The 24872-nt window shown below is 47.1% G+C and overlaps 1 protein-coding gene and 1 non-coding gene across 5 annotated transcripts in view; both read right to left on the bottom strand.

Annotated features, from left to right (window-relative positions):
• Positions 1-24872, bottom strand: part of CYTH1 (cytohesin 1) — a 92726-nt gene that overhangs the window by 21133 nt on the left and 46721 nt on the right. For 2 of the 4 annotated variants that reach the window (XM_033848601.2, XM_073798252.1), the window contains exons 2-10: positions 14126-14208; positions 12911-12975; positions 10823-10889; positions 10436-10554; positions 10041-10121; positions 9071-9183; positions 7976-8124; positions 7466-7578; positions 2169-2247 (exon numbers count right to left, since the gene is read on the bottom strand). In XM_033848601.2, coding sequence (XP_033704492.1) covers positions 2169-2247; positions 7466-7578; positions 7976-8124; positions 9071-9183; positions 10041-10121; positions 10436-10554; positions 10823-10889; positions 12911-12975; positions 14126-14208 — 869 coding nt within the window. The remainder of the gene's footprint in view (positions 1-2168; positions 2248-7465; positions 7579-7975; positions 8125-9070; positions 9184-10040; positions 10122-10435; positions 10555-10822; positions 10890-12910; positions 12976-14125; positions 14209-24872) is intronic. The other 2 variants (XM_033848600.2, XM_033848603.2) reach the window with 1 other exon arrangement.
• LOC117309838 (U6 spliceosomal RNA) lies at positions 6047-6150 on the bottom strand. Its single transcript, XR_004524128.1, has one exon. It is a non-coding gene; the product is annotated as a U6 spliceosomal RNA (small nuclear RNA).

The following is a 24872-nucleotide window of genomic DNA, read 5'->3' as shown; positions in this document are numbered from 1 at the left end:
CTGGAGAGCCAGCTATTGGTGTTCTGGCCCACTTCCAGAGTCTCAGGAGAGAAGCGAGTGGAGGGAGCGCCCCCCTCAGACACCCCGAGCCCCAACTCTCCCCTGGGGTGCCGGTGTCCGGCATCTCTTGGAGCTGATGCTCACCGCACGCCCCCCACGGACAGTCTTCTTACATGAACACACACCCGGAGCTTTCACTGATATCGCAGAAAGTGAGTCCTGTTTTTCCATTTTTCTCGTTCCCGGTTACTACCCTCCAGCAGACCTCACCACTCCTCCATCCAAAGGGGGAGGAGGGAAGAACTCCTACTCGGTTTACTTCTCCCAGACTTGGGCACGGGGAGGTCTGGGGCTGGTTGTGCCTGGCCACGCAGCAAGGGGCCTTCTGCTGGCTCCAGGCTGCGCCGCGGCCCCTGCTGCCTACTGTGAAGCGCAGTGAATGAGTTCTGCCCTTTCCTTATCCGGATGCTATGTCCCCACTTCTTTCTACTAGAGTTTTCCTCTTTGTCAGGTAATTTCTGTGTGGTTATCTCCACCTACCATCTTAACCCTGAGGCTCCCCCCTCAGCATCTTCAGAAACGTTTTCTCTGGATTCCCACTGTCTGATAAAATGCTGGTGTGCTGCTAGACTGAATTCAGGTAACGCCACCATGGTCAGCGTCATGAAGAACCACAAGATTCTAGAATCTCACTGCATTACCACTGAGACTGTCCCGGGACTTAGGGGTGCGTTGTTTAGATGCCCCGCACATGGTTCATATTAACCCAGAGACCAGTGAAAAAGATTTAAACAAGATTTTAAAGATGTCACCAGTCTAGAAAAAACAGTTAATACATGGGGTGGGGGGACAGGGGCAAAACAGAAAGAAATTTACCAAGCTGTTCACAGTGGTACTTTGGGGGGTGAAAAAAAAATCTATCTTTGTACTGTTTTGGGTATTTGAAATACAGTACTCTCATAATTGAAAGGATTTTAATAACAGAAAAGCAAAGCCAGTTGCAGAACTTAACGAGGCATGAGTTTAGCCCCCATAACACACAAAATCCTGGTCAGCATTCCCTTGGAAATTGCTGAGTGACTGAATTATGAGCTGACACTGTCATGACTCTCAGTCCCCATGTGAGAAGCCACATCCGCACGACGTCTGCAAGCTGAAGAACCACAGTGCGGAACACAGTGGAAACCCGCTTCACCCCCAAGCTGCAAAGGGCCAGGCACGGACCTGCATCCTGGCTCCTACCAAGCTTCACACAAACACTGCCAGGACTCTCATCCCATCTTGCTCTACCTTTATTATAAAAGATACTTCTAAACCTTCGTTTTCTCAGTAGGATCTCAACTGCCCTGATTTATTTAAGACACATTCCAGTGCTGCCAGTGGTATATGGTTTGCTCTTTCGATGACCAGGAAACAGGGCAGAAACGAGGGCCTCCAGCTGTGGGGAGCCCGTCTGAGTGGGATCCAACCTGAGGCTACCAACCTGCTGGGCCTCCTGGGGGCTCCTAGAGGGAGCTTCAGAAGAGGTTTTACTGTACAATCTTTATTCTCACAGACTCTGTACAATCTTTATTCTCATAGTATTGTGTGTATTGTAATTCCATTCCCACTAAATAAAAACCAACAAAACTTTCAGTTTAAGTAAACGTCAATTTCTTAAAACTCCAGGTAATCTCCCATTTCGTTTCACTTTCTTTTCCTCTATGACATATTTTGCCCCTTGGCTGTTTCTTCTAAATCAAGTGCTTCAGTATTTCTGCTACCACAGAATCACAATTACTTTTGTTTCCCTTTCAGTGGGGCCACAAACTCTCTCTTGGCCATGGGTCCAAGTTCATTCTTTCTAGCTCGGCTCTACAACCCATTTCTAATGCCGTGTATGATGTTGTCTGCCACTGTCTCCTGGCCGGGCACATGGTGTCCCAATGGAGAAGTGGATGTCAGCTCTGAGCTACGGCTCCTGTGGCCAGACACCCCACACCACACCCGGGCACCCCTCTTGAGATTCGTCTTAGCCCTTCCACTTCACATAAACTCTCCTCCTGCCCCAAAGATGCAGCAGGACAAATCTGACTGTCTCCCCCTGCGTCCTCCAACCCTGTCTCATTAGAGCTGTTTAAACACAAGGCCTGGTCCACCCCCGTCCCAGCTGACCAGCAGGCGCTCACCGTCGTGTATTCAAAGTAGTAAAGGCAGTTGTCAGTCAGAATGAACCAGCGTCTTTTCCAAGTCTTTACCCTGCCACCTGCAGAGCAAAGAGAGATGCGTGTTGGATAGGAGTCAACCAGCCAGCGCAGGCTCCGGGGGGCTCGAAGCTCTGCCCCCAGAGAGGGTGCAGGACGAGGAAGCGGGGGCAGGGCGCCAGGAAGACACTGAGATCATGGCAGATTTACATCAGTAACGAGACACAGAGCCAAAACAGAAGCACCTTTCACAGCGTGAAAGTCTGTGGGTACAAGCAGAGCAAGCAAGTTGGGTGGCCCCCTGGAGATGACATCAGGACAGCAGATGAGAGCACGGGCTGGGGAGGGAGCTGGGACGGTGATGGACCAGAGAAGCGTCAGCAGAAGCCTATGGATGCGGTGGAAATGGGCGAACACAAGAGGAGGGGAGAGGGCCAGCCCCCTGGCTACGCTACACTGCTGGTCCACCAGCCCAGGGTTTTATCAGAATAGGACAGGAGGAGGAACCAGGAAGTAAGACATTTTAATCCCCTCACAATCAAATCCAGTTTTCCTGGAACATGGAACCCAAGTTCCTTCGGTTTCACCTTCTACCCCACCTTCCTGACTGTAGTGCGTTTCTACACTGGCTTTTTAGGTTTCTGGGCCAGTGTCCTAAATTCCCCCAGAGTCCTGGGTGGGACAAAGCAGTATCCCTGGATCAGGGAAGAATCCACTGGTAAGCAGAGGTCCCTATTCAATTCTGGACTTCTCACCGGAATCTTGAAACAAAAATAACTGGAGGAGGAGGCCACAGGCCAAGTGAGCTCTCACGGGTGGCTGTGAGCTGTTGAAGGTTCCCTTAGTCCTTCTCAATATTTCTCAATAAGAAGAAACACCAGGGTCATGAAGTTATCCCAAGATGATACAAAGGAAGAGAAACTTCACGATGGCCTCGGTGAGTGAAGGCACATCCTGCTCTCAACCTGACCATGAGCAAAGACTTTCTTCTCCTCAACTTACACCGGGTCCAGGGAAAGCTTTCTGAACATGAACCATATGAAAGGCCTTCATGTGGTGAGATACACACAGCATTTCATAAACACTTCTTACTGCCCTGGACAGGATATGCTCTTTTGCTGACTTAACCTACAGAGAACATCACTTCTCCAATCCTCATAAAGAACAAGGACCACAGGGTGTAAATTTAGTGACCCCAGTCACGCTTCCTTGCTTGCCCCTCACCACAAACAGCTGAGCACAGGGTTTAGAGGGAGTATCTCCAGCTGCCAGGACGTGGCTGTGTGATCACGCCAGGTTTCCTCAAAGGATCCGACTGCTGGAGCAACGCAAATCCTGTCACGGAAATGAAGTGTCCAGCGTCGGTCCCGGTAGCAGTTTTAAGGACAGCTGGGCTTTTGGGCCCCTTGCACGGCTCTGCTCGGATGCCCGAACTCTGAGAGGTTAAGCGGCTCATCATGAATTGCCGAGGTTCCCAATGGCACCACCTCACGGAAGGAGTTTGGTCCTGAGCCAGCACGCGCTACGCCCCCAGCCGCATCCCTGCTGCTGTCAAAGCGAAGACCGGCTCGACTCTCTGCCCACAGCAACTGTCAGCTTCTGTGAGCACGTGCCTCTGGCCCCTAAGGCCCTAGGGCATGAACCAAGAGAACCATGGATGGAAATACGACATGCGTGAGGAAATGGGAAAGGCTGGGCAGAACCGAAATAAATCAGGAGGAGAAAGAACACAAGGAATATACTTAGAACTGGAGCCGATTTGTTATAAAAAGGAAACCCCCTTCCCCCTTTCAGAACCCGAGGAAGCAGCTCTTCTGCCTCTTGGGCCTTCACCCCCACACGGGGCTCAGCACACAGGACACCTCAACCCATGCCCACTGCCGTGCGCTCCCCTCACAGGACCACCCCGGGGCACCTGGGGCTCAGGAGGTCGTGGAAGAGGGGTCAGATGTCCCAAGGAAGAAGATGGGAGGAAATCTAGGACAGAAAGCAAAGCCGGACAAATCCTCTCCCTGGTGATGAAAGCGTGGCTATTTCATTTCCCGACAACCTGCTGCATTAACGAGACCCCTACCATGAAGCACCACGCGGTCCCAGGGACACATTTCATGTTGAAAGGGAAACAGACATGAAACAAGCAGACAGACCGATGCGCGCACCTAGGACAGTCCCTGAGGAACTCACAGGACCACCTCCCAGCCTGCGGGCCTCTACTCCGTAGATGTAAAGGCCAGACGCTGGCTCCCCCGGAGCTGGGTGGTAACCACCTGACAAGGCCCGGAAACGTTTCATAAATGTCAGTGTTGGGGCCGTTCTTTCCCTTGAGGCTCTGCTCAAGTGAGGCTGAAGCAGACACCTGAGGACTTCCTCATCTAGAAAACATGTTTCCCTGAATCAGCAAGTGGAGAGCAGATACCAACGACATAACTATGAGGCCAATTTGGGGGTTTGAACGATGACTCATTGAAAAAGAGGAGGGAGAAAAACAAAACAAAACATAAAAAACAGAGCTGAGGTTGTAATGCCCTCCCCTAAAACACAGGAGATTTAACGGAAGGACTTCAAGAAGGGATTTGGGGGTTTTATCTTTTTTAACTTTACCTGGCCTCATTCTGAATTTAAGAAACACCATTTCCCTTTTTCATGCAAAGGCAAATGTCCTATGTTGTCTAATTTACTTCTTTTCCTACTTTGCTTCTCTGGTCACGGCACGTGTGAGTGAGCACACGGCTGCGGGAATCACAACCTCCTCCTCTCCTCCACTTCAGAAATCTCTGAAGTTCCTGAGTGTCAATTTGAGTCAGTAATATAGCATACGCCTGGCCAATAATTCCGAGAGACAATTCAGTGAATACTTTGTCTGCGTTTACAAATCCACTCTTAGTGTGTTTTCTTGCACTACTGCACTCAGGAAAGTTCAAATTGTCCCACATCTGTGTGCCCAGCTGTTGGATGTACTATGCACTACCCCTCCAAGGGAAACATGAAAATCACTCCCAATCCTGACCCCCAATCCTGACCAGTTCCCTAGGGACTGTACGGTAAGTTAGAAGCAGCATTAACACTACCACCAGCAATTTGAAACAAAATAATCAAAAATAACAAAATAAGAAAACGCTGCAGCGATTACAGTGGCCTGGGCAGAGCGAGCGAGCAGGTTGAGGGGATTACATACCTCCTGGAGTTTGGGGCAAGGAAAAGGAGAGCCAAAATCATGGAAACATACAAATGAGGGAGAAAAGAAAATTAAAACAAAGAAATTAAACCCGACTCCTTAACCTTAAGGTGCACTGTATTAGTCATTCATGTCTGCCTTGTGGGGATGGGACATAAAGACAGTAGTAACAGGGCAAATGCCACTGTCCGGCGTGTGAATGAGGGGCTGGCCTCATCTGCCACATCCCATCTGGTAAAGACAAGATCTGAGGCACCACCAAAATCCTGGCCTCAAAGATGCCACAAATCAGCTCTCACCAAGCTGACGTTCATTAGTATATCCTGAATCCAGAGCAAAGACAGTGAAGATTTCTTTGGGGAAAATTAAATGTCTCTCTTCGGATGGCTACCTCTTTTTAAAGTGTGTGTAAAAATGCTCACACACAAGCCTGTGAACACACATGTACATATGTGTATACACAAGAATACACCGTCTTACGGTTATATGCATACACGGACATATACACACAATTGCAGACGGCTGGAAGGCCTGCCTTCTGTGGCACACACATACGAAGGGGTGATTTGAAGTGTGCTACAATGAAAACACAATGTGAAGAGTTTAGGAGGGTTTGGTGAAGGTCTGGAAAAAGTAATGCAATGACCTAAAAACGAGTCTCACATTTAGTTAAATTTTTTTCTTTTTAAAAAATATGGGATGCCTCATGAATTTACATGTCATCCTGGTGTAAGAACCAAGATAATCTTCGTACTGTTCTAATTTTACTATCTGGGCTGTCAAAGCTAACACTTAGTATTAGCATTTAAACAAATTTCGCTGGAGGGGGAAGCAAATCCAAACCTGGATGCACTTTTAAATTTTCCAGCAGGTTCCCTTTTAACTCTAGCCACTTGGCAATAAAGATGCAGAGCAGAGTGGCCACCTCTGGGGTGACTAATTTTAGAGCCTTAACTTCGAAGATTCTCCTGGCTTAAAGATACATGAAACGTTGACAAATTCAAGAGACATTTAAAACTCCAACCAGTGAGGTGGTGCTTAAGGAGAATTTATGAACTAAGTCATTATGTATAAACCCGAGGACTTAGGATATGCTTTTAAAAGGGAATACAAATCCTACTGCCATCTGAACTAGTCAGAAATTGAAGATCTCATTTCAGCGCTTCCCAGATGTGTCAATAATGGCATGGAGCGTAAGGACTTCTAATCTCACTGGGACCAGGAGCTGAAATGGTAGAGGAGGATCATTCTAATGACACCTCCTGATAATGCAGGAACCCACACATCAAAAGGCCAAGGCAGAAGAAAACAGGGGAAAGTACTCTCTCAGTGGCCAAAAAATTAACATCGTTACGTCCGGGGGCTCTCTCTGCATTCTGAAACGGTTAATGAAATAATCACATGTGCATATGAATGTGTATAAAAACCTTCCTTTTGGTTACTTTGTCACCTTCGTGGCAAGGCATGACCACAGATCTCAGCAATACAAGCTCACTTTTGGCAGAGGGAAGAGGAATAATTTTTAATTTTTCTGAATGAACAAAATCATTAACGTGGCTGATTTGTATTGGAAAGGAGGGGGGAAAAAAAAACCAGCGCCCAAGAATGAGTAAGAGTGCCGTGGATTGCGCTGCAGCCAGGGCCTTGGGTTTGCCATGCACGCTGCCTGTGGGGAGCCAGATGCAGAAGGAAGTGATGATGCACCGGGGTGGGGGAGGCGGGAGCACCGGATACAAACTTGTGATGGGAAGTAGAGAGAAGGGCACAGCTGGCCGCCCTCCCGGTGGTCCGGGAAGGGAAAAGGACCAGGTCCTCCGGGAACTGCCCCAGAGAGGAAATGTGGAGCGCAAACACATGTAGGCAATATTTATGCGGGCAAGCCTATCCCCAGGAGTCTCTGTGCGTCCCATGGGGCACTAGCCGTGCATTCCTTCCTTTCTGGAGGCGATCTTGTTAGAACAGTACGAATTCATACCAAAGACTCTCCTTAGCGCCTCCTGCACCAACCCCCTTTTCCCCACAGTGCAGGCTCGGGTTGGCGAGCGTGCACACACACGTTCTTTCTAAGTTTCTGCGTTAGAAGCCCTAACCCAGATGGCATCACTTACCGAGCTTCAATAGCCAGCCTTCTCGGTCTGGGTTGAAGAAAGTGTGAGTAAGGTCATTCCCATCATCTTCTGGGATTTTAAAGGGTTCGTTTTTTATGCTCTCATACAGATTCTGGGATAAAAGATGACACTGCATGTCTCTGATCCGAGAAATACCTCTCCTCCCGCCCTTTCCCACCATTCATTTAATAAGTGTCACTGTGTGCCACGCACTGGTGGCATGGAGAACATCTCTCCCTTTAGGGGCTCACAGAGACAAGAGAAATAAGATGCCTAATGGACAATTAAGAAAGAAAAGAGATCAGCCCGACTTCCATTCGAGCCTTTAGTTTCAGATTTATAAACCACTTTCCCCCACTGACTCCTCACTGGGCCTCACTACCAATTTCTTAATGAAATTCACATAATTATGTGTATGGTCCAAGTAGACACTGGATGATCCCACGTCCCTCCCGTCCCCTCCATCAGCACCGCCCGGGACCACAGTCTTGAATCAGCGCGAAACTCACCCGGAGCAGCTCCTCGGGCAGGTCTCCCCCGTCGTTGATGCCTCGATTCATGGCAATGAACCTCTCCACGGTGGGCTTGTCTTTGACATTGGGGTTATGCAGGCTGGTGTTCAACATGATGATGGCAAATGAGAGGACATAACACGTGTCTAAAAGAGAAAAGCAAAATCCGATCGGAAACATCCCACCCGAAAGAACATGAAACTCCGGATGAGATAGAGAATAAAAAGCAGTGCTCTCAGGGCTTCCCTGGTGGCGCAGTGGTTGGGAGTCCGCCTGCCGATGCAGGGTACACGGGTTCGTGCCCCGGTCCGGGAAGATCGCACATGCCGCGGAGTGGCTAGGCCCGTGAGCCATGGCCGCTAAGCCTGCGCGTCCGGAGCCTGTGCTCCGCAACGGGAGAGGCCACAACAGTTAGAGGTCCACGTACCGGAAAAAAAAAAAAAAAGCAGCGCTCTCAAAAGAATGGGCAAAATCCATGCGCTTGGGTATGCTCTAACTGAAAGGTTATATACTGCTCACTGAAAAGAGCAAGGCACGGGAAAGAACAGAAAGCATTCAAGACTTAAAGACGTTTATTTCTTCAGATTGTGAAAGAAGAACACATACACCATAGAAAACCAGAAGAGCACAACGTATAAAAAAGAAGATGTAAACTACCTATAATCTCACCACCTAGTAAGAACTTATTTTGCTTTCTCACATAAATGTGCCTACGTGTAAGGTATCACAAATGTATCTCACGGATACAGACTGTAACACAATTACAATGAAAACAGAGACATAGTTTTGAAGTCTGCTTTTTGGCTAATCTTATTAGCATTTTTCCATGTCAATAAAGCCTCTTTTTAAAAACATGAGTTTTAATAGTTGCATACTTCATAATTCAGAGGTACCATAACTTACATTCTTACTACCTTATTGTTAGAATTTGGATAGTTTCCAACCTTTTACTATTATAAATACCATTTAAAGCAATGTTCTTAGGCAAGAACCTAAGCCCTTTTGTTTTAGAAATGACCTAGTACCTAGAAAAGAACCTGACAGGCACTGCCAACCACAGGAGAGGACGCCCCCCGCCGCCACCCCGCTCACCTGTGGACTGGAACACCCCGTGGTTGCACTGACAGTAGCGCTGGGCAAACGCCTCCATCATCCGGTCAATCTTCTGGGCCTCTCCCGGCAGCCGGAAGCTCCACAGGAACTGCCTAGGAGGTGAAGACAGGGCAAGTTATGGGACTTGGGGAGATAATCTGTTTCTCTGTGAATGATTTCTGTGGCAAAGGGTGATGTGGGGGACTTCAGCCTTCTGTCCAGTAACTCTGAACAGATGCAGACTAACTACTGCACATCACCATTCTCTCGATCGGAGAGAATGTATTTAGAAAACAATTAAGATTTTCCTATTCAAAAGAATGGTTCTCCTCCTCAGACTGATACACAAGACTGAAATACAGATAATGCCCATTTTAAAAGAACTCCAATTTCCAGAAAAAAAGATGACATAGCAGGAAAAGAGATTTTCTATCAAAGCATTCAAGACTAATCCCTTTAAGTCAAAGAGAGACCTGTGGTCAACAGATTTAATTCTGGATTATTTTCATCAATCTAAATGACAACACAAAAGATGGTATTATTTACACTAACGGCAGTGAAAATACCAAATGACAATTTCTCAAAAGACACAGGTAATAGATTTAGCAAAAAAATTAATGTTGAGTTTTTTCCTTCTAAAATGAAGGGCATACTATCTACTTCCTATTCCAGGGCAGGAAATTAAAGGTTTTCTAAAGCGAAATTGGGAAAGATTCAAAGTGTAAACATCCATTTCCAAAATGTTAAATGAAAGACCTGAGGAACAGTTTTGCAAAATTTGCTTTCAATTTAATTCCCTTTAACCATCCAATCATTTCAATCATAGGCCAACGGACTACTCTCCTTTAAGATGCTTTGAGATACTCAAATAACCGCCAAAGGTAAATTTCATTAAAATGCCACACAGGGCAGACGCATAACCAAAGACCCGCCTCCCGCTCCAGAAGTTGCTAGCTGTGAACACACTCACCGTAAGGCCTGGACGAGGTTGAGATCAGTGAACTCATGTAGCTCCACAAACGCATGAAGAACCTGGATGTTAAACTCATCTCTAGCAAGAGAAACAAAAGATACGGGGGTGGAGGGGAGAGCAGAAGTCAGACACTGATGCTGAGAACCCAAGGTCATGCCGACCCCCAGCCAGGCCGCCTCCCACGCTGAGCGCTGCGGCTCCGCGGCCGGGGCGGGGAGGCAGCCATCTACCTGCAGCTCTCGGTCTGCTAGCTGAACGCAGGAGGAGCCCTTCCGCCCCCAAGCTGCTGTTCCCCAGCGCCCCTCGGGACAGAGCTCAGAGCATCATGGAGTTTGTTTCTCTAGGTGACTAACTGCTGACCAACCTACCACAGGTGTCTCCGGAGGCCTTACCTCTCCCCCAGGTAGTCACCGATGGCCGTTTTGTTGAGCCCTTCACCTTTATACAAGAACTGGGCGATGTCTTCACAAGTGTTCTTCAGCAGATCATTCTCTATTAAGAATTGGATCCCCTGGAAAGACAGCAAAGATGCCAATGGTGCCTTAGACCCCGGGAAGGTTCGGAAAGGAGACAAGGGCGCAGGAAGAACGGGTATGGGTGCTCTGGACACAGAGGAAGTATCTACTAAGTAATTCCAAGTTCTGCAGGAAGCAGGGCTCACACGAGCTGCACTCTACAAACAGGCAGGTAAGCTGTCTTAGTGCCCCTGGGTTCCAGCTGACACCGCGGAAACCGCCACCTTACAGACTATGGGCTCTGGCTGCTGCCTTTCCACTTACTTTTTTAGGATCCATGTTGAATTTTTTCCTGCCCATGGCTACCTGTTTGTTCCTCTGCATGTTTTTCCTGTAAAACAACCACCACAGCCATTTAAGTACTCCAGGTATTCGAGAATTTCTGAAAGACTGATATGACCCCCACACGCGTCCACTGATTTGCAGGGATTTCTGAGATTTATCCAGGAAAGCACAGGCACACTTAGGTCTAACTACGGAAGGACACTGAAATCCTGACCCTGGCCCCAGGCTCATTTGTTCCTTCTACCGCAGTGGGTTTCTTTTTTTAACATGATTTTTTAAAACTTTATTGAGGTATAGTTTACATATCATATAACATACCCATTTTGAGTGTACATCTGAATGATGTTTAGTAAGTTTACTGAGTTGTGCAACTATCACTATAATCCAGTTTTAGAGCATTTTCAAAACCCTAGAAGTGTATGCTATGTAAGTTAATAGGTTATTGCCTCAATCTGTTCGTCCATTCATCTGCTGGTAGACATTTAAAGCTAATTCCAGTTTTTGGCTATTTTAAATAAGAATGCTGCAGATATCCTCGTGCATGTGGGCACGCTCTCATTTCTCTTGAGTAAATACCTGGGAGCCGAATTGCTGGGCACAGCACGGATATATGGTCAACATTATGAGAAGCTGCCATCCCGTTTTCCCCAGTGTTTACACTGCTTATTCTCACCAGCTCTCGGCAACTCGAGACGCCACCTGTCTATTTAATGCCAGCCGTCTTAGTGGGTGTGAAGGAGCATCTCCTTATGACTAATGATACTGAGCATTTTTCATGTGTCTATTATACGTATAAAAGTGTTCAAGTTTTTTGCCCATTTTTTAGTTAAGCTGATTTATTTATATGTTTGTTTGTTTGGCTGCGCTGGGTCTTCGTTGTGGCACACAGGATCTTCGTTGCCGCATGCGGGGTCTTTGTTGCAGCGTGCGGGACCTTTTTTAGTTGCGGCACGCGGGATTTTCAGTTGCAGCATGCGGGATCTAGTTCCCTGACCAGGGATCGAACCGGGGCCCCCTGCATTGGGAGCGTGGAGTCTTAACCACTGGACCGTGAGGGAAGCCCCTAAGCTGTTTTTTTATTAGTAAGTTTTATGTGTTCTTTCTATAGATATTCTGGATACAGGTCCTTTTTCAAATTTGGGTATTGCAAGTATTTTCTCCTCATCTGTGGTTTGCCTATTCATTTCTTCTAAGAGTATATTTTATAAGAGCAGAAATTGTAAATTCTGATGAACTCCTAGTTGTCCATTTCTTTTAAGCTACAATTTTTTTTTACTGGCAAGTAAGAAAGCTATAATTCAGAACTGACAATGCTGTGACTGGATGTGATGAGCTGGCCGATTTCTGCAGGACATGCAGCTTCACTAATCCCTGATGGCCCTGCCCACACAAGTTTAAAATAACAAAATCAAACAGTCTCATGAAGCCAGACAGGGAGACTCAGGCTTAGAAAAATACAGACATGTAGTGAATTAGAAATAGCCCATTTACGACATTAAGCAGTTAGAAAATGGTCTGGGAATCCCATTCAAAATTAAACTCTCAAAGCAACTAAGATTTCATGTAGTTGAAAGAAGAAAATAACCTGCAGACATCCCTTGTCACTTTGTGCTATAATCTCATTTCTACGTTCTCTTCTCTTAAGTCTTAGGGAGGCACCAGCAAGCTTATGATGACACCCAGACACAACTGGGCCTCCAGCCTTCGGGAACTGCACTGGCATCATCCATTAAGCTTTTCCTTTACCCAAAAAGGAAAAACAGAAACTCTAGAATAGGTACACAGTGGACAAGAGAAGGGAAGAAATAGTTCACATGATAGTTTAAGGGCAATTTAAGGCTTTGGGGGACCTGCCAAGTTCTCCAGTTCAGCCTTTCCAACAATGTCAAAAGCCCTCACATTTAGAAGTCCCTGTGCTAAAGGCAAAAAGTATGGTTACATACATGCTTGCTAGGCAAAGAGGGCAGAAAACACACTTTCTTCTTAAATACACCACGTGTGTACAATTGCAGGCTGGCACTTGGCGATTCTACAGCCACAAAACCACCTGGAAGAGGACAGACTCACCTCTCTTCTGTGGACCCCAGGTTTTCAATTTCATTAGCTACTTCTGCTATCTCATCCTTCAGCCTCTGCAAAACACACAGCCCAGGATTACCAGGAGGAAGATACAGATCAAATTAAAATCTCGCACAACTCCCTCCAACCAAAAACTAAAATAAAGCAAAATGAAATTAAATAAGATGACGCCCCCCCAAAATCTAAACATTTTTGGAAAATTCATCTATTCAACAAATATTTCTTGGGTTCCTACCAGATAGTAAACATTCTAGGAAATACAAAGGTGAAAAAGATACCTCCTGACCACAAGGAGTTTAGTCTAGGACAGAAATTTATAATCATACACACTATGTACAATATGTATTTTTCCACTGAAAACGGCAGCCTTAACACAGTCTGTTGGAGCACAGCCGCAGCTCACTGAACAGCGGGTGACGGAAGACTCCCAGGATAAACCACTCCCCGCAACGCCCAGGCTGCCCGGCCAGCAGTGCTGGTGCTGGGCCAACAGTGCCGCCAAGTGGCTGGCAAAGGGAACGCTGATCCCAGCTCTGCCTTCCACCCCTCCCCCATCTAAGCAGGCCCTCAAGAGTGGACGACCGTCACGCTGGAGGGGCTTCTGAGTGAAGAACTGCGAAGCTTTCCCAGCACTTACCAGTGAAGGAGGAATCAAAGAACTAGGGCCACAGCAAAGTATACTCACATCAACACTGGAGCACGCCCAGTCTTTCCGACGATACACTTCGCAGCTTGGCGTTACAGGGTGTGCCCCCTCCCGTCCCTGCCCCTGAGCTCTCAAATGTGTTACAGAGCAGAGAATTCTAAAAGAATTGGCTTCCCCAGGGGCTAAATAATCCAACTAATGGCAACCTATCAACAGGTGTTTTCATTCCCATTTTACAGAAAAAGAAGCTGAAGACCAGAGAGGCAAAATTCTCTATCTAGAATCGCCCTGCCAGAAAGTGGCCACCAGGACGTGGACATGGGTCTACATAACCTGAAGCCTGGGTTCTAGTCGCAGTCAGGAGACCTGTCACTCTAGCCTGACAGCCGGCCAGCTGGGTGCAGCTTACAGAGCACTCCTCCTCTCTGAGATTCCACTCTCACTTGTTAATAAGCAAAGCTGGTTATCAATACCTGCACTTTATCAGAACTGTGGTGAGACCAAGGCAGAAGGTGTCACGAGAAGACACCTGGTCGAGGTGGCTGCCCAGCTCCTACCTGGATGTCAGCCAGCAGCTCCTGCTTCCTCCGCCGAATGTTCTCCAGCTCCTGGCGCTCCTCTGCAGTCAGGTCACTGGGAACTACAGAGAAGGAGGGAAGGATTACTAAGAAAGCTTTTCCTCGCCAAAAATAAATACAATCCAGAGACGCAAAAGGACAAAGGTACCACGGAAGGGGTGAGAAGCCAGTGTCGGAAATGAGCGACTGCTGGGGACGGATCTGGCTCCCATTCTCCGTCAGGATTACCAAGGTTAGAAAGGATAGTGGATCACAGAGAAGAGTTCTGATAAAGGAACAGTTGTCACAAAAAAACAAGAGAGAAAAGGCTGCCTGAGATGAGATGAGGTTGGCTAGGAATGAAAGAGGAGGACTGTGGGCCAGGCCCTGGCCATTTCCATCCTGAGGGGTGGGGGGCTCAGGCCCCTGGTTAATCCATCTCTCTAGGCCTCAGCTCCCTCACTGGGTCCAGCCCCGACACAGGGCAATGGCCATGACCCTAGCGGGGAGGGGGAGGCAACAGAGAGGCAACGTGAACAACAGTTTTGTGCCATTCTGGAGGGGAAGGGGAGAGACTAGTATGTACAGAGAAAAAAAATCTAGAAGGACACACCCCCAAACTGAAACAATGTTTAACTCTGAGGATGGGGTTACGGGGACTTTTCTCTCTGCTTTATACCCTTTAACATTTTTTGAATCATATTTTTTTTTTTTTTTTTTTTTTTTGCGGTACGCGGGCCTCTCACTGTTGTGGTGGCCTCTCCCGTTGCGGAGCACAGGCTCCGGACGCACAGGCTCAGCGGCCACGGCTCACGGGCCCAGCCGCTCCGCGGCATGTGGGATCCTCCCGGACCGGGGCACGAACCCGTGTCCCCTGCATCAGCAGGCAGACTCTCAACCACTGCGCCACCAGGGAAGCCCGAATCATATTTTTAAATGAGCTCTTATCATCAGAACAAAGTTACTTAATTCCCCATCACAGTTCTCACCACAAAACGCTTCCCCATTCCTCAAGACTCCATGTCCTCTAAAAGCAGGGGCTCAGGGTAGGTAGGCCCTACAACGGCCCTTCTGAGTGTGCGGGCAGCCAGCGGTCGATGGAAGAACAGGCGTTGGCATCAGGCACGCCCGGCTCCAATCCCAGATCCATCCCACCACACGGCACTCAGGCCACTTTGCACAGTTACTGAACCTATTCAGGCCGCGTTCACCACCAATAAAATGGGGACACCCTCGCCCATGCACTGGCTGCTGTGAGGGTGAAGTCCCACAGTCACTGAAGTGCGCCCCATCCCGCCTGGGGCTTAGGAGGGGCTCACAAGTGTTGGTCCCATTCCCTTGGGGGCCACAGCAAAGGGCCCCATGTTGCCAGATTGGGGGGGCAGTACCTGGATGCTCCCATCCTTCGCGCAGGCGCCTCAGTAAGTGAGAACTGCTCCGTATGATGTGGTGGCCACAAGCCGAGTGTGGGTAGTAAGCACTTGAAATGTGATTAGCCCACTTTCAGATGGGCTGTGTGTGTAAAATACACACCAGTTTTGTACCAAAAAAGTTAACATATCTCTTTAATACTTTTTTGTATTGATTAAACATTGAAATGATAAGTTGGTAAATAAAATACATTATTTTAATTGTGCTCACAGGGGCTGCTGGAGTGTAACACTGCATTTGTGGCTCATATTACGTTTCTACTGGGCAGCACAGTGGAACAGTTCTGCTTGAAGGCGCAGTCAGGGTGCACGACTTGCCAACAATGGCACTGAAACTGAATCTACTGCGTTCAGAGCACAGTTACTCTCCCCAAATATTTCATAAAAATCATGGAAGACAATAGAAGAGGGTAGAAACAATAGACCACAATTAAGTCTCAGCACAGGTTAGTTAATTAGGTTCTAAGCTGATTCTTCCTTTTTTATCCAGCTTTTCCCCACCCTTGTCTAGAAAAGTGTCTTGTTTAAAAAAAAAATAAATTTATTTATTTTTATTTCTTTTTTTTTAACATCTTTATTAGAGTATAACTGCTTTACAATGGTGTGCTACTTTCTGCTTTGTAACAAAGTGTGTCAGTTATACGTATACATATGTCCCCATATCTCTTCCCTCTTGCATCTCTCTCCCTCCCACCCTCCCTATCACACCCCTCTAGGCGGTCACAAAGCACCGAGCTGATCTCCTGCTGCTATGCGGCTGCTTCCCACTAGCTATCTATTTTACGTTTGGTAGTGTATATATGTCCATGCCACTCTCTCACTTTCTCCCAGCTTACCCTTCCCCCTCCCCGTATCCTCAAGTCCATTCTCTAGCAGGTCTGCATCTTTATTCCCATCTTGCCCCTAGGTTCTTCTGACCATTTTTTTTTCTTTTACTTTTTTTTAGATTCCATATATATGTGTTAGCATATGGTATTTGTTTTTCTCTTTCTGACTTACTTCACTCTGTATGACAGTCTCTAGGTCCAACCACCTCACTACAAATAACTCAGTTTCATTCTTTTTTATGGTTGAGTAATATTCCGTTGTATATATGTGCCACATCTTCTTATCCATTCATCTGTCAGTGGACACTTAGGTTGCTTCCATGTCCTGGCTATTGTAAATAGAGCCGCAATGAACATTCTGGTACATGACTCTTTTTGAATTATGGTTTTCTCAGGGTATATGCCCAGGAGTGGGATTGCTGGGTCATATGGTAGTTCTATTTTTAGTTTTTTAAGGAACCTTCATACTGTTCTCCATAATGGCTGTATCAATTGACATTCCCACCAACAGTGCAAGAGGGTTCCCTTTTCTCCAGCATTTATTGTTTGTAGATTTTTTTTTTTTTTTTTTTTTTGCGGTACGTGGGCCTCTCACTGTTGTGGCCTCTCCCGTGGCGGAGCACAGGCTCCGGACACGCAGGCTGCGCGGCATGTGGGATCTTCCCGGCCCGGGGCACGAACCTGTGTCCCCTGCATCGGCAGGCGGACTCTCAACCACTGCGCCACCAGGGAAGCCCCTGTTTGTAGATTTTTTGATGATGGCCATTCTGACCGGTGTGAGATGATATCTCATTGTAGTTTTGATTTGCATTTCTCTAATGATTAATGATGTTGAGCATTCTTTCATGTGTTTGTAGGCAATCTGTATATCTTCTTTGGAGAAATGTCTATTTAGGTCTTCTGCCCATTTTTGGATTGGGTTGTTTGTTTTTTTGATATTGAGCTGCATGAGTTGCTTGTATGTTTTGGAGATTAATCCTTTGTCAGTTGCTTCATTTGCAAATATTTTCTCCCATTCTGACGATTGTCTTTTCGTCTTGTCTATGGTTTCCTTTGCCGTGCAAAAGCTTTTAAGTTTCATTAGGTCCCATTTGTTTATTTTTGTTTTTATTTCCATTTCTCTAGGAGGTGGGTCAAAAAGGATCTTGCTATGATTTATGTCATAGAATGTTCTGCCTATGTTTTCCTCTAAGAGTTTCATGGTGTCTGGTCTTACATTTAGGTCTTTAATCCATTTTGAGTTTATTTTTGTGTACAGTGTTAGGGAGTGTTCTAATTTCATTCTTTTACATGTAGCTGTCCAGTTTTCCCAGCACCACTTATTGAAGAGGCTGTCTTTTCTCCACTGTATATTTATTTTTGGCTGCATTGGGTCTTCGTTGCTGCACGCAGGCTTTCTCTAGTTGCGGCGAGCGGGGGGCTACTCTTAGTTGCGGTGTGCGGGCTTCTCATTGCGGTGGCTTCTCTATTGCAGAGCACGGGCTCTAGGTGTGCGGGTTTCAGTAGTTGTGGCCCGTAGGCTCAGTAGTTGTGGCTCACGGGCTTAGTTGCTCCGCGGCATGTGGGATCTTCCCGGACCAGGGCTCAAACCCGTGTCCCCTGCATTGGCAGGCGGATTCCCAACCACTGCGCCACCAGGAAAGTCCCTAGAAAAGTGTCTTTTAAGCTTCTCCAAGACCCACAATTAAAAAATGCATTCGATTTCACGACCCAATCTCCCCCATACACAAAAATAATACCCTTGGGACTTCCCCAGTGGTCCAATGGTTAAGATTCCATGCTTCCACTGCAGGGGGCATGCGTTTGATCCCTGATTGGGAAACTAAGATCCCACATGCCTCACAGTGCAGCCAAAAAAGGAAAACAAAAACAAACCCCTCACCACGTGAAATCTATTGACATTTTCTACTGTTTTACACTTAGTTTTCCTAACAGTGGCTGTGGCCCACGAAACTGATTTCGTAGCCTAATGAACGCACTGAGTCCTGTAGTTTGAAATACACTCCTAATTCACTAGAGGCTGGAAGGCAGAGCCATCTAGAGATTCCAACAGACCACCTACACCCAAGCCCAGGCCTTCCAAGTGCAGCCTCAACTGTGCCTCTGTGAACTCAGGGGTGAGCATGCCAGCAGCTACTTCAGGAGAAAGCTAACGAACAACAGGTCAGCTCTAGTTAGAGCAAAAGCCACTCTAAGAAACAGCACAAACTATACTGATCCATTCCCCATTCTAGAGAAAAGCACACCCAAAGGAGTTCACTCTGCTTCTTCTGGACTTCACAAACCGGAAAAATTTCTAGTCCATGAAGATGAGAAGTTCGCTTTAAGAAACTAATTTCCGGAGCTTCTAACATAACATGGTTTTGCAAAATTTGAGGCAATAGTTCATTTCTTTAATAGCTATTCCATGGGGGAATGAATAACCAGGCTTTGACTCTGCACCACAGAGAAGGCTTGATCAGATCACTAAGGAGTCTCACCCCAACCAGAGGCAAGACTACAGTCCTCATAACAAGGCTGATGAAAACCAGAACCATGACGTGAAAAATCTGTATCTCAAGACTGCTGGATACCCTGAGAAGCCAGTCTCTACTGTTCCAAACTGGAAACTCTCAGTGGTGGCTTCCTTTTCAGAATCTAAACACCCAGCCGTTCTGGGTTAGCCTTCACACAAGACAGTTTTTCTGGAAGGTCACAATCTAGTTTCTGCAGTAGAAGTTCAAAATGTGCCTGCGGTCCTCCACCTTCTGAGATGCTGCTTTAGAGGGAGTAGAGGGATAAAAAAAGGTACAGTCCTGCAATACCACAGAGTACGGGGAGAGGGGCCATCGGCAAAAGAGGCTTCAACGAATTTCCAGGGCAAAGAAAGCAGAGCACCAACACCTCCCTCTGAAAGCAGAGACTCCACCAGGGCAGGGACCTTGCATGCCTGACACTGCCGTGTTCGCAGCACCCAGCACAGTGTCTGGCACCCAAAGGTTCTGAATATATATTTGTCCCCAGGCAAAAACAAAGGAGCTGGACCGACACGCGGAGAGCAAGCATGGGAGAGGGTGCCCAGGGCGGAGCCTCGATTCCTATATTTGGGAGGCCTGGTACTGCCCTGTAGAGAGCAGACTTATGCCCCAGGCCCGTCCCCACACTTGGAGCTCCCACTCAGCCCATCCACCGTATCATTCTTCCGCTCACAGAGATGGCTGAGCCTCCGGCCCGAATGGGAACCAGCAGGGCAGGGAGCAGATAACCTACCCTGGAGCAGACAGAGATAATTAAGGGAACAGAGAAAACTTTGAAAGAACAGGAAACTATGAAAAGGACACAACTACAGAAAAATAATAAGCTCTTGGAAATTAAACATATTTTGCCCCTCTAGCCTCTCCCAAAATAAAAAAGGTCAATAAAAGGATAAAAGATGAAGTTGAGGCACTCCTACAGAACAAAGTGCAAAAGAAAAGACTTGAAAAAAGAAGCAAAACAAAATATAAGCAAGAAGTCAGTCCATTCAGTATAATAAAGTTTTTTTAATCTCAGAGAAGTCCTCAGAGTAAAGTTCAGAAGTTGAAGGATTAAAGACAATCCTGAAACCTCGATGAGGAGTAAAGAGGGGAACCAGACCACCCACAAAACAAGAACTGGGCTGGAGCAACAGAGATCCCGTAAGACAGTGGAAGGGCCTTTCAAAGTTCTGAACAAAGACGATTCTGACCCGACACGCACGCACGCTCACAGCGTGGAGAGGATCCGATCAGAACAACAGGCCAATGGGCTGCAAGAAGACCGTCCTCAGGAAGAGTGGACGAGAGAATGAATGGGAAAGAGCTGGAGTGTTTACGATGGGAGAAGGCATCACTGGGTCTCCTCTCAACAGAACAACGAGGTAGCTAGAAACAGGAAAAACAAAGGCTAGAGGGAATCAGGGTTCAAGCCACAAGCCAATGGGAGGCAAGAAAGGAGGCATCGACCTTGGTGCTGGGAAGAGCTCCCAGGAGGGCGCACACTCCTGTCGCGGGGCGGGTGCCGGTGGGGAGCACGTGGCACAGAGGCCACTTCAGGTTCCAGGACAAAAGCTGTATGTAATCAGCTGTGAGCATGCTGAAATGGGGGAAGAGCTGACGGAGGTGTGAGGGCCTGAGAGGGGCAAGCGGGGTCCCCGCACCTCCTCTTACAAAGGAGCAGGAGGCACGCGTGAAAGATCACAGACAGAAATCAAGGTTGTCAATGCGTGTATGAAAGTCTCAAAGATGAAAATTAAGCGACCAGACATTTGTGAAAAACTATCAAAAATGGACAGAGAGAGAGTGAAGGAAAGAATGCTGCAAGTGAAGGAAATCAGGAGATAATCTTTGACTCTGATAAAATAATCAGCAGGAAGAGAATATTAATACACACCTGGCAGCATCTACCAGAAGATCAAAATCCAGAATAAGTTCATTATGAGTGGTTGCTTCTGGGTAGGGGGTCAGGGAATGGAGAGAGACGGGGCACAAGAGCTCCTGAATACTTGCTTAAAATAATACAGTTAAGTACTACTGCATTTTTTAAATGAAAAATAAAAATGTTAGCCTATGGTCACTAGAAAAAGACAGGCCTTCTATTGGGCTGGCCAGAAAGTTCGTTCGGGTTTTTCCGGAACATCAATATGTCCTGGTGGTCAGATGGAAGATACTTCTAGCCAATGTGCAGTTAGAACCAGCAAGACATTTATCCACATTTACTTTGAAGCTGTCTCCTGACATTAACCACGCGATTTCTAAATCGCTTCGCCATTCCACACTTAGTACCCTTAAATCACAGCACTGCTTCCCTTTTGGTTCAACAAATCACCTAAGAACTTACTACAAAAAAAAAAAAAAAAAAAAGAAGCAGATTTAGATCTCATTTTTCCAGTGGAATTTTGCTCTGAGGTGAGAAAAAAAAATCCAGCATTTTAACAAATGTATTTTCCTCTGCTTAAACTTATCAATGCAACAGCAAATTTTCAACTCAAGCCCTCATTCTCATGTTGCCCATGAGGAAAAAAGAAAAATTCCACAGACAAAATGCTTAATTTCATTTAACAGCATGAAGAATCAAAACCATGGCTGGAGAGCCAGAGGAGTAAGCGATCCCTAGCATCCTAGCTGGCGTCTCAAGGACCCTGGAAGGCTGCCACCAGGACACGACAGGAACAGCTGGTACTCAGAAACCACCACATCCACTCGGCACCCCGAGTTTCTGAGAAAGCAGCGTGGGCCCCTGGGAAAGGCATCTATCTACCCACGCCCTGGCTCTCCTGCGTAGCTATTAGGGTTAAACTGTAAAAGATCTGATGGGCCAGATGGCAGAGCAACAAACAACTCCTCCCCCACCCCCCCACCCCCACCCCCCGACTGCCACGTGCTGCAGCCACGCTTCTGTGCCAGGAAGGCAGCTAAGCCCTCTTCTCCTGAAAAGAATGGCAACTAGGGAGGCAGCGGCCTGCGCATAAAGGACACGGGGCAGAGGGCCTGGAGGCCTTGGGAATTCATGCCTGCAAAGGTTAATTTCAATACAAGGTGTCCTGCTTCCAGCACGGGGACCAGTCCAGTAGCAGCCCCTCACCATTCCCTTGCAGGGCTCCAATTTAATGAAGGGGATTAAAGAGCCTACAACAACAAGGGACCATTGTGCTCGGCTGTGAATAGAAAAGCCACACAAGGGGACCTTCTATTTATTTCTTTATTTAAATGTTGCTCTGCGGATTTAACCGGCAGAAACCCAGAGCAGCAATGTGCTCCATCCAGCGCATACAAAGGAGGCTCTCTTAAAGGGACAGCGCCCTCCTTCCGGGCTGGGGGCGGGTAGATATGCACATGCGGCTTCGCTAGGTCCAGCTTCTCCCTCTCCGGCGGTCACAGTCACGGGCAGGTGCCCAGAGACCTGCCATGAAGTCTAACTGAAAAGGCAGATCTTCTGACAGCAGTTTCTGCTCAACAGGAATACAGGCGGCTGCCAGCCAAAAGGGACCGCGTTGTCTGTCCTTCGTCCCCAGGGGTGACATCTATCAAAGTGTTGGAGGTGCGCTTTAGGGCCCAGACACAGCTCCCTGAGGTCCTCCAGCTATACCAGGTCCCTCTGCCTAGCTTTAAAATACGTCATTTGCCTTATTTTTTCCACCATAATCATCAACCATCATCCTTCTTATATATAGTCCTTGCCTTTCGGTGGATAAGAAGGGTCTAAATTTAAACCAGCACAGCAGGGAAACATTTAAAAAGGTGAGGCCAAGAGTCCATAAGGCCCTCCCTTTTCCCCATGTGTGGAGAAAGTAGACAAACAGGTCTGGTCTCCATGAAGCCCAGGAGGGCGTCGGTGTGCAGAAAAAGCACTTCCAGGCCTCCGGAGCCAGCGCCGGCCAGGGTGCCCTGCTAAGCAAGGCCAGGCCTTTTCCAGGCTGGAGTTTCATGAAACTGAAAACACACACAGCCTCAGAAACCACCTGCCCACCTGGAGCCACAGCAGCCTGGTAAAGTAAAGCATGAGGATTAGCAGATGCAAACTATTATACACAGAATGGAGAAACAACACGGTCCTACTGTAGAGCACAGGGAACTATATTCAATATCCTGTGATAAACCATAACGGAAAAGAATAGGAAAAAGAATACACACACACACACACACACACACACATATATGTATAACTGAATCACTTTACTGTACAGCAGAAATTAACACAACATTGTAAATCAACTATATTTCAATAAAATAAATGTTCTTAAAAAAGAAAGAAAGGTAAAGTAAAGCACTGGGCCTTCCTGTACCCTCTCCAGAAACTGTTACCGGCTCCAGAGGGAACATGAGCTTTTTACAAACAGCTTTTGGGTTCAAGAGCGCAAATCTGGGAAGCTGCCCGCGGAGTGAAGGCGGTGTGCCTCCAAAGACAAAGATCAAAGGGCCTGCGTACAGAACTCATGGTGTGGTGAGTGCTGGTCAAACCACCAGGCACTTTCTGAATCAGCCTGTGCAGATCCTCCGGTCAGATCACTCGCTCTGCTCCACCCTGGGGTAAGTCACCTTGGTCTCTCAAGAGATCCCAGTGCCTTCCAGTGTGAAAAACCCCAAAAGACTAGAAAGAACTCAGGCTTTGGTGACATACAAACAGTCAGCAGACTTTCACAAAACTCTCAATTCTATGCTGACGTTAGAGGTCAGGGCTTCCCTGGTGGCGCAGTGGTTGAGAGTCCGCCTGCCGATGCAGGGGACACGGGTTCGTGCCCCGGTCCGGGAAGATCCCACACGCCGCGGAGCGGCTGGGCCCGTGAGCCATGGCCGCTGAGCCTGCACTCCGCAACGGGAGAGGCCACAACAGTGAGAGGCCCGCGTATTGCCAAAAAAAAAGAAATACATGAGGTCAGATCTTCATGATGGGGATAAGAAAACAACCAAAATTCACAGGGTCCTTAAGTAAAGGCAACATAGAGATGAGTGAAACAGAAAGCTACAATGACTAAGGGGCTTCGCTGACAGCCTCACACTTAGAGACAGACCTCAGGGTAGTTGTCAAGACCAGAGGGCACAGGAGGATGTAGCAAAGGGATGTGACCGAAATCTGAAACTTGTAGACACATATACGGCCAACAGTCTGCTGACTTGACCACCTCACACCTTTACAGAAAGTCTCCCGACTTCGGGAAACACTTCCTTTTCCCTTCAACTAAGTCAAAACTACAGCAACCCTCTGTATAATTTAATACCGTATTATTCTGCCTCGAAAAGGAAGGAAATTCTGACACGTGCTAGAGCATGAAGGAACCTGGAAGACATTATGCTAAGTGAAATAAGCCAGCCACAAAAGGACCAATACTGTACGATTCCACTTACATGAGGTCCCTAGAGAAGCCAAATTTACAGGGACAGAAAGTGGAATGGTGGGTGTCTGGGGCTGGGGGAGGGGAGAATGGGGAGTCAGTGTTTAACGGGGACAGAGTTTCAGTTTTGCAAAAATTCTGGAGAGGGATAGCGGTGATGGTTGTCAACAAGGTAAATGAACTTAATGCTATTGAACCATTCACTTAAAATGGTAAATTTTATGTTACATATATTTTACTGTAATTAAAAACAAATGAAACAAAATTTTCATAGCAATATCCTGACTTCCCGATTTCTGCTTACCTTAGTCCCTTTCCCAAGAAGCTATGATTTGACTTTTGTGTAAAGCACTGGAAGAGAAGTGTCTCACCACCAATTTACAGCCTAAGTGATTCTAAAAGAAAGAATTAAATTGGCACGTGTCTAGCATAACTGACATTCAACACAGGAGGTGAGAGGTGCCTTCTAGCAAATTGCCAAGGTGAATATTTACTCTTCTAGTTTAAATTCTTTCCACACAAAGACCACCCAGTCTCCCACCTAGAAGTAAGTACATTAAAGATTTTATTACCATAGTCTGCATCTTTGAGGAAAACTTTGTTCCTATCTCAGTCTTTGAGACGTCTCATCTAACCGCTAACCTAACAAGTCAGGCCCCCTT

Source organism: Tursiops truncatus, chromosome 20 (assembly GCF_011762595.2).
Source record: "Tursiops truncatus isolate mTurTru1 chromosome 20, mTurTru1.mat.Y, whole genome shotgun sequence".
Taxonomy (NCBI): domain Eukaryota; kingdom Metazoa; phylum Chordata; class Mammalia; order Artiodactyla; family Delphinidae; genus Tursiops; species Tursiops truncatus.
The sequence above is the reverse complement of the archived record's forward strand: the minus strand, read 5'-3'. Positions and strand labels throughout refer to the sequence as shown.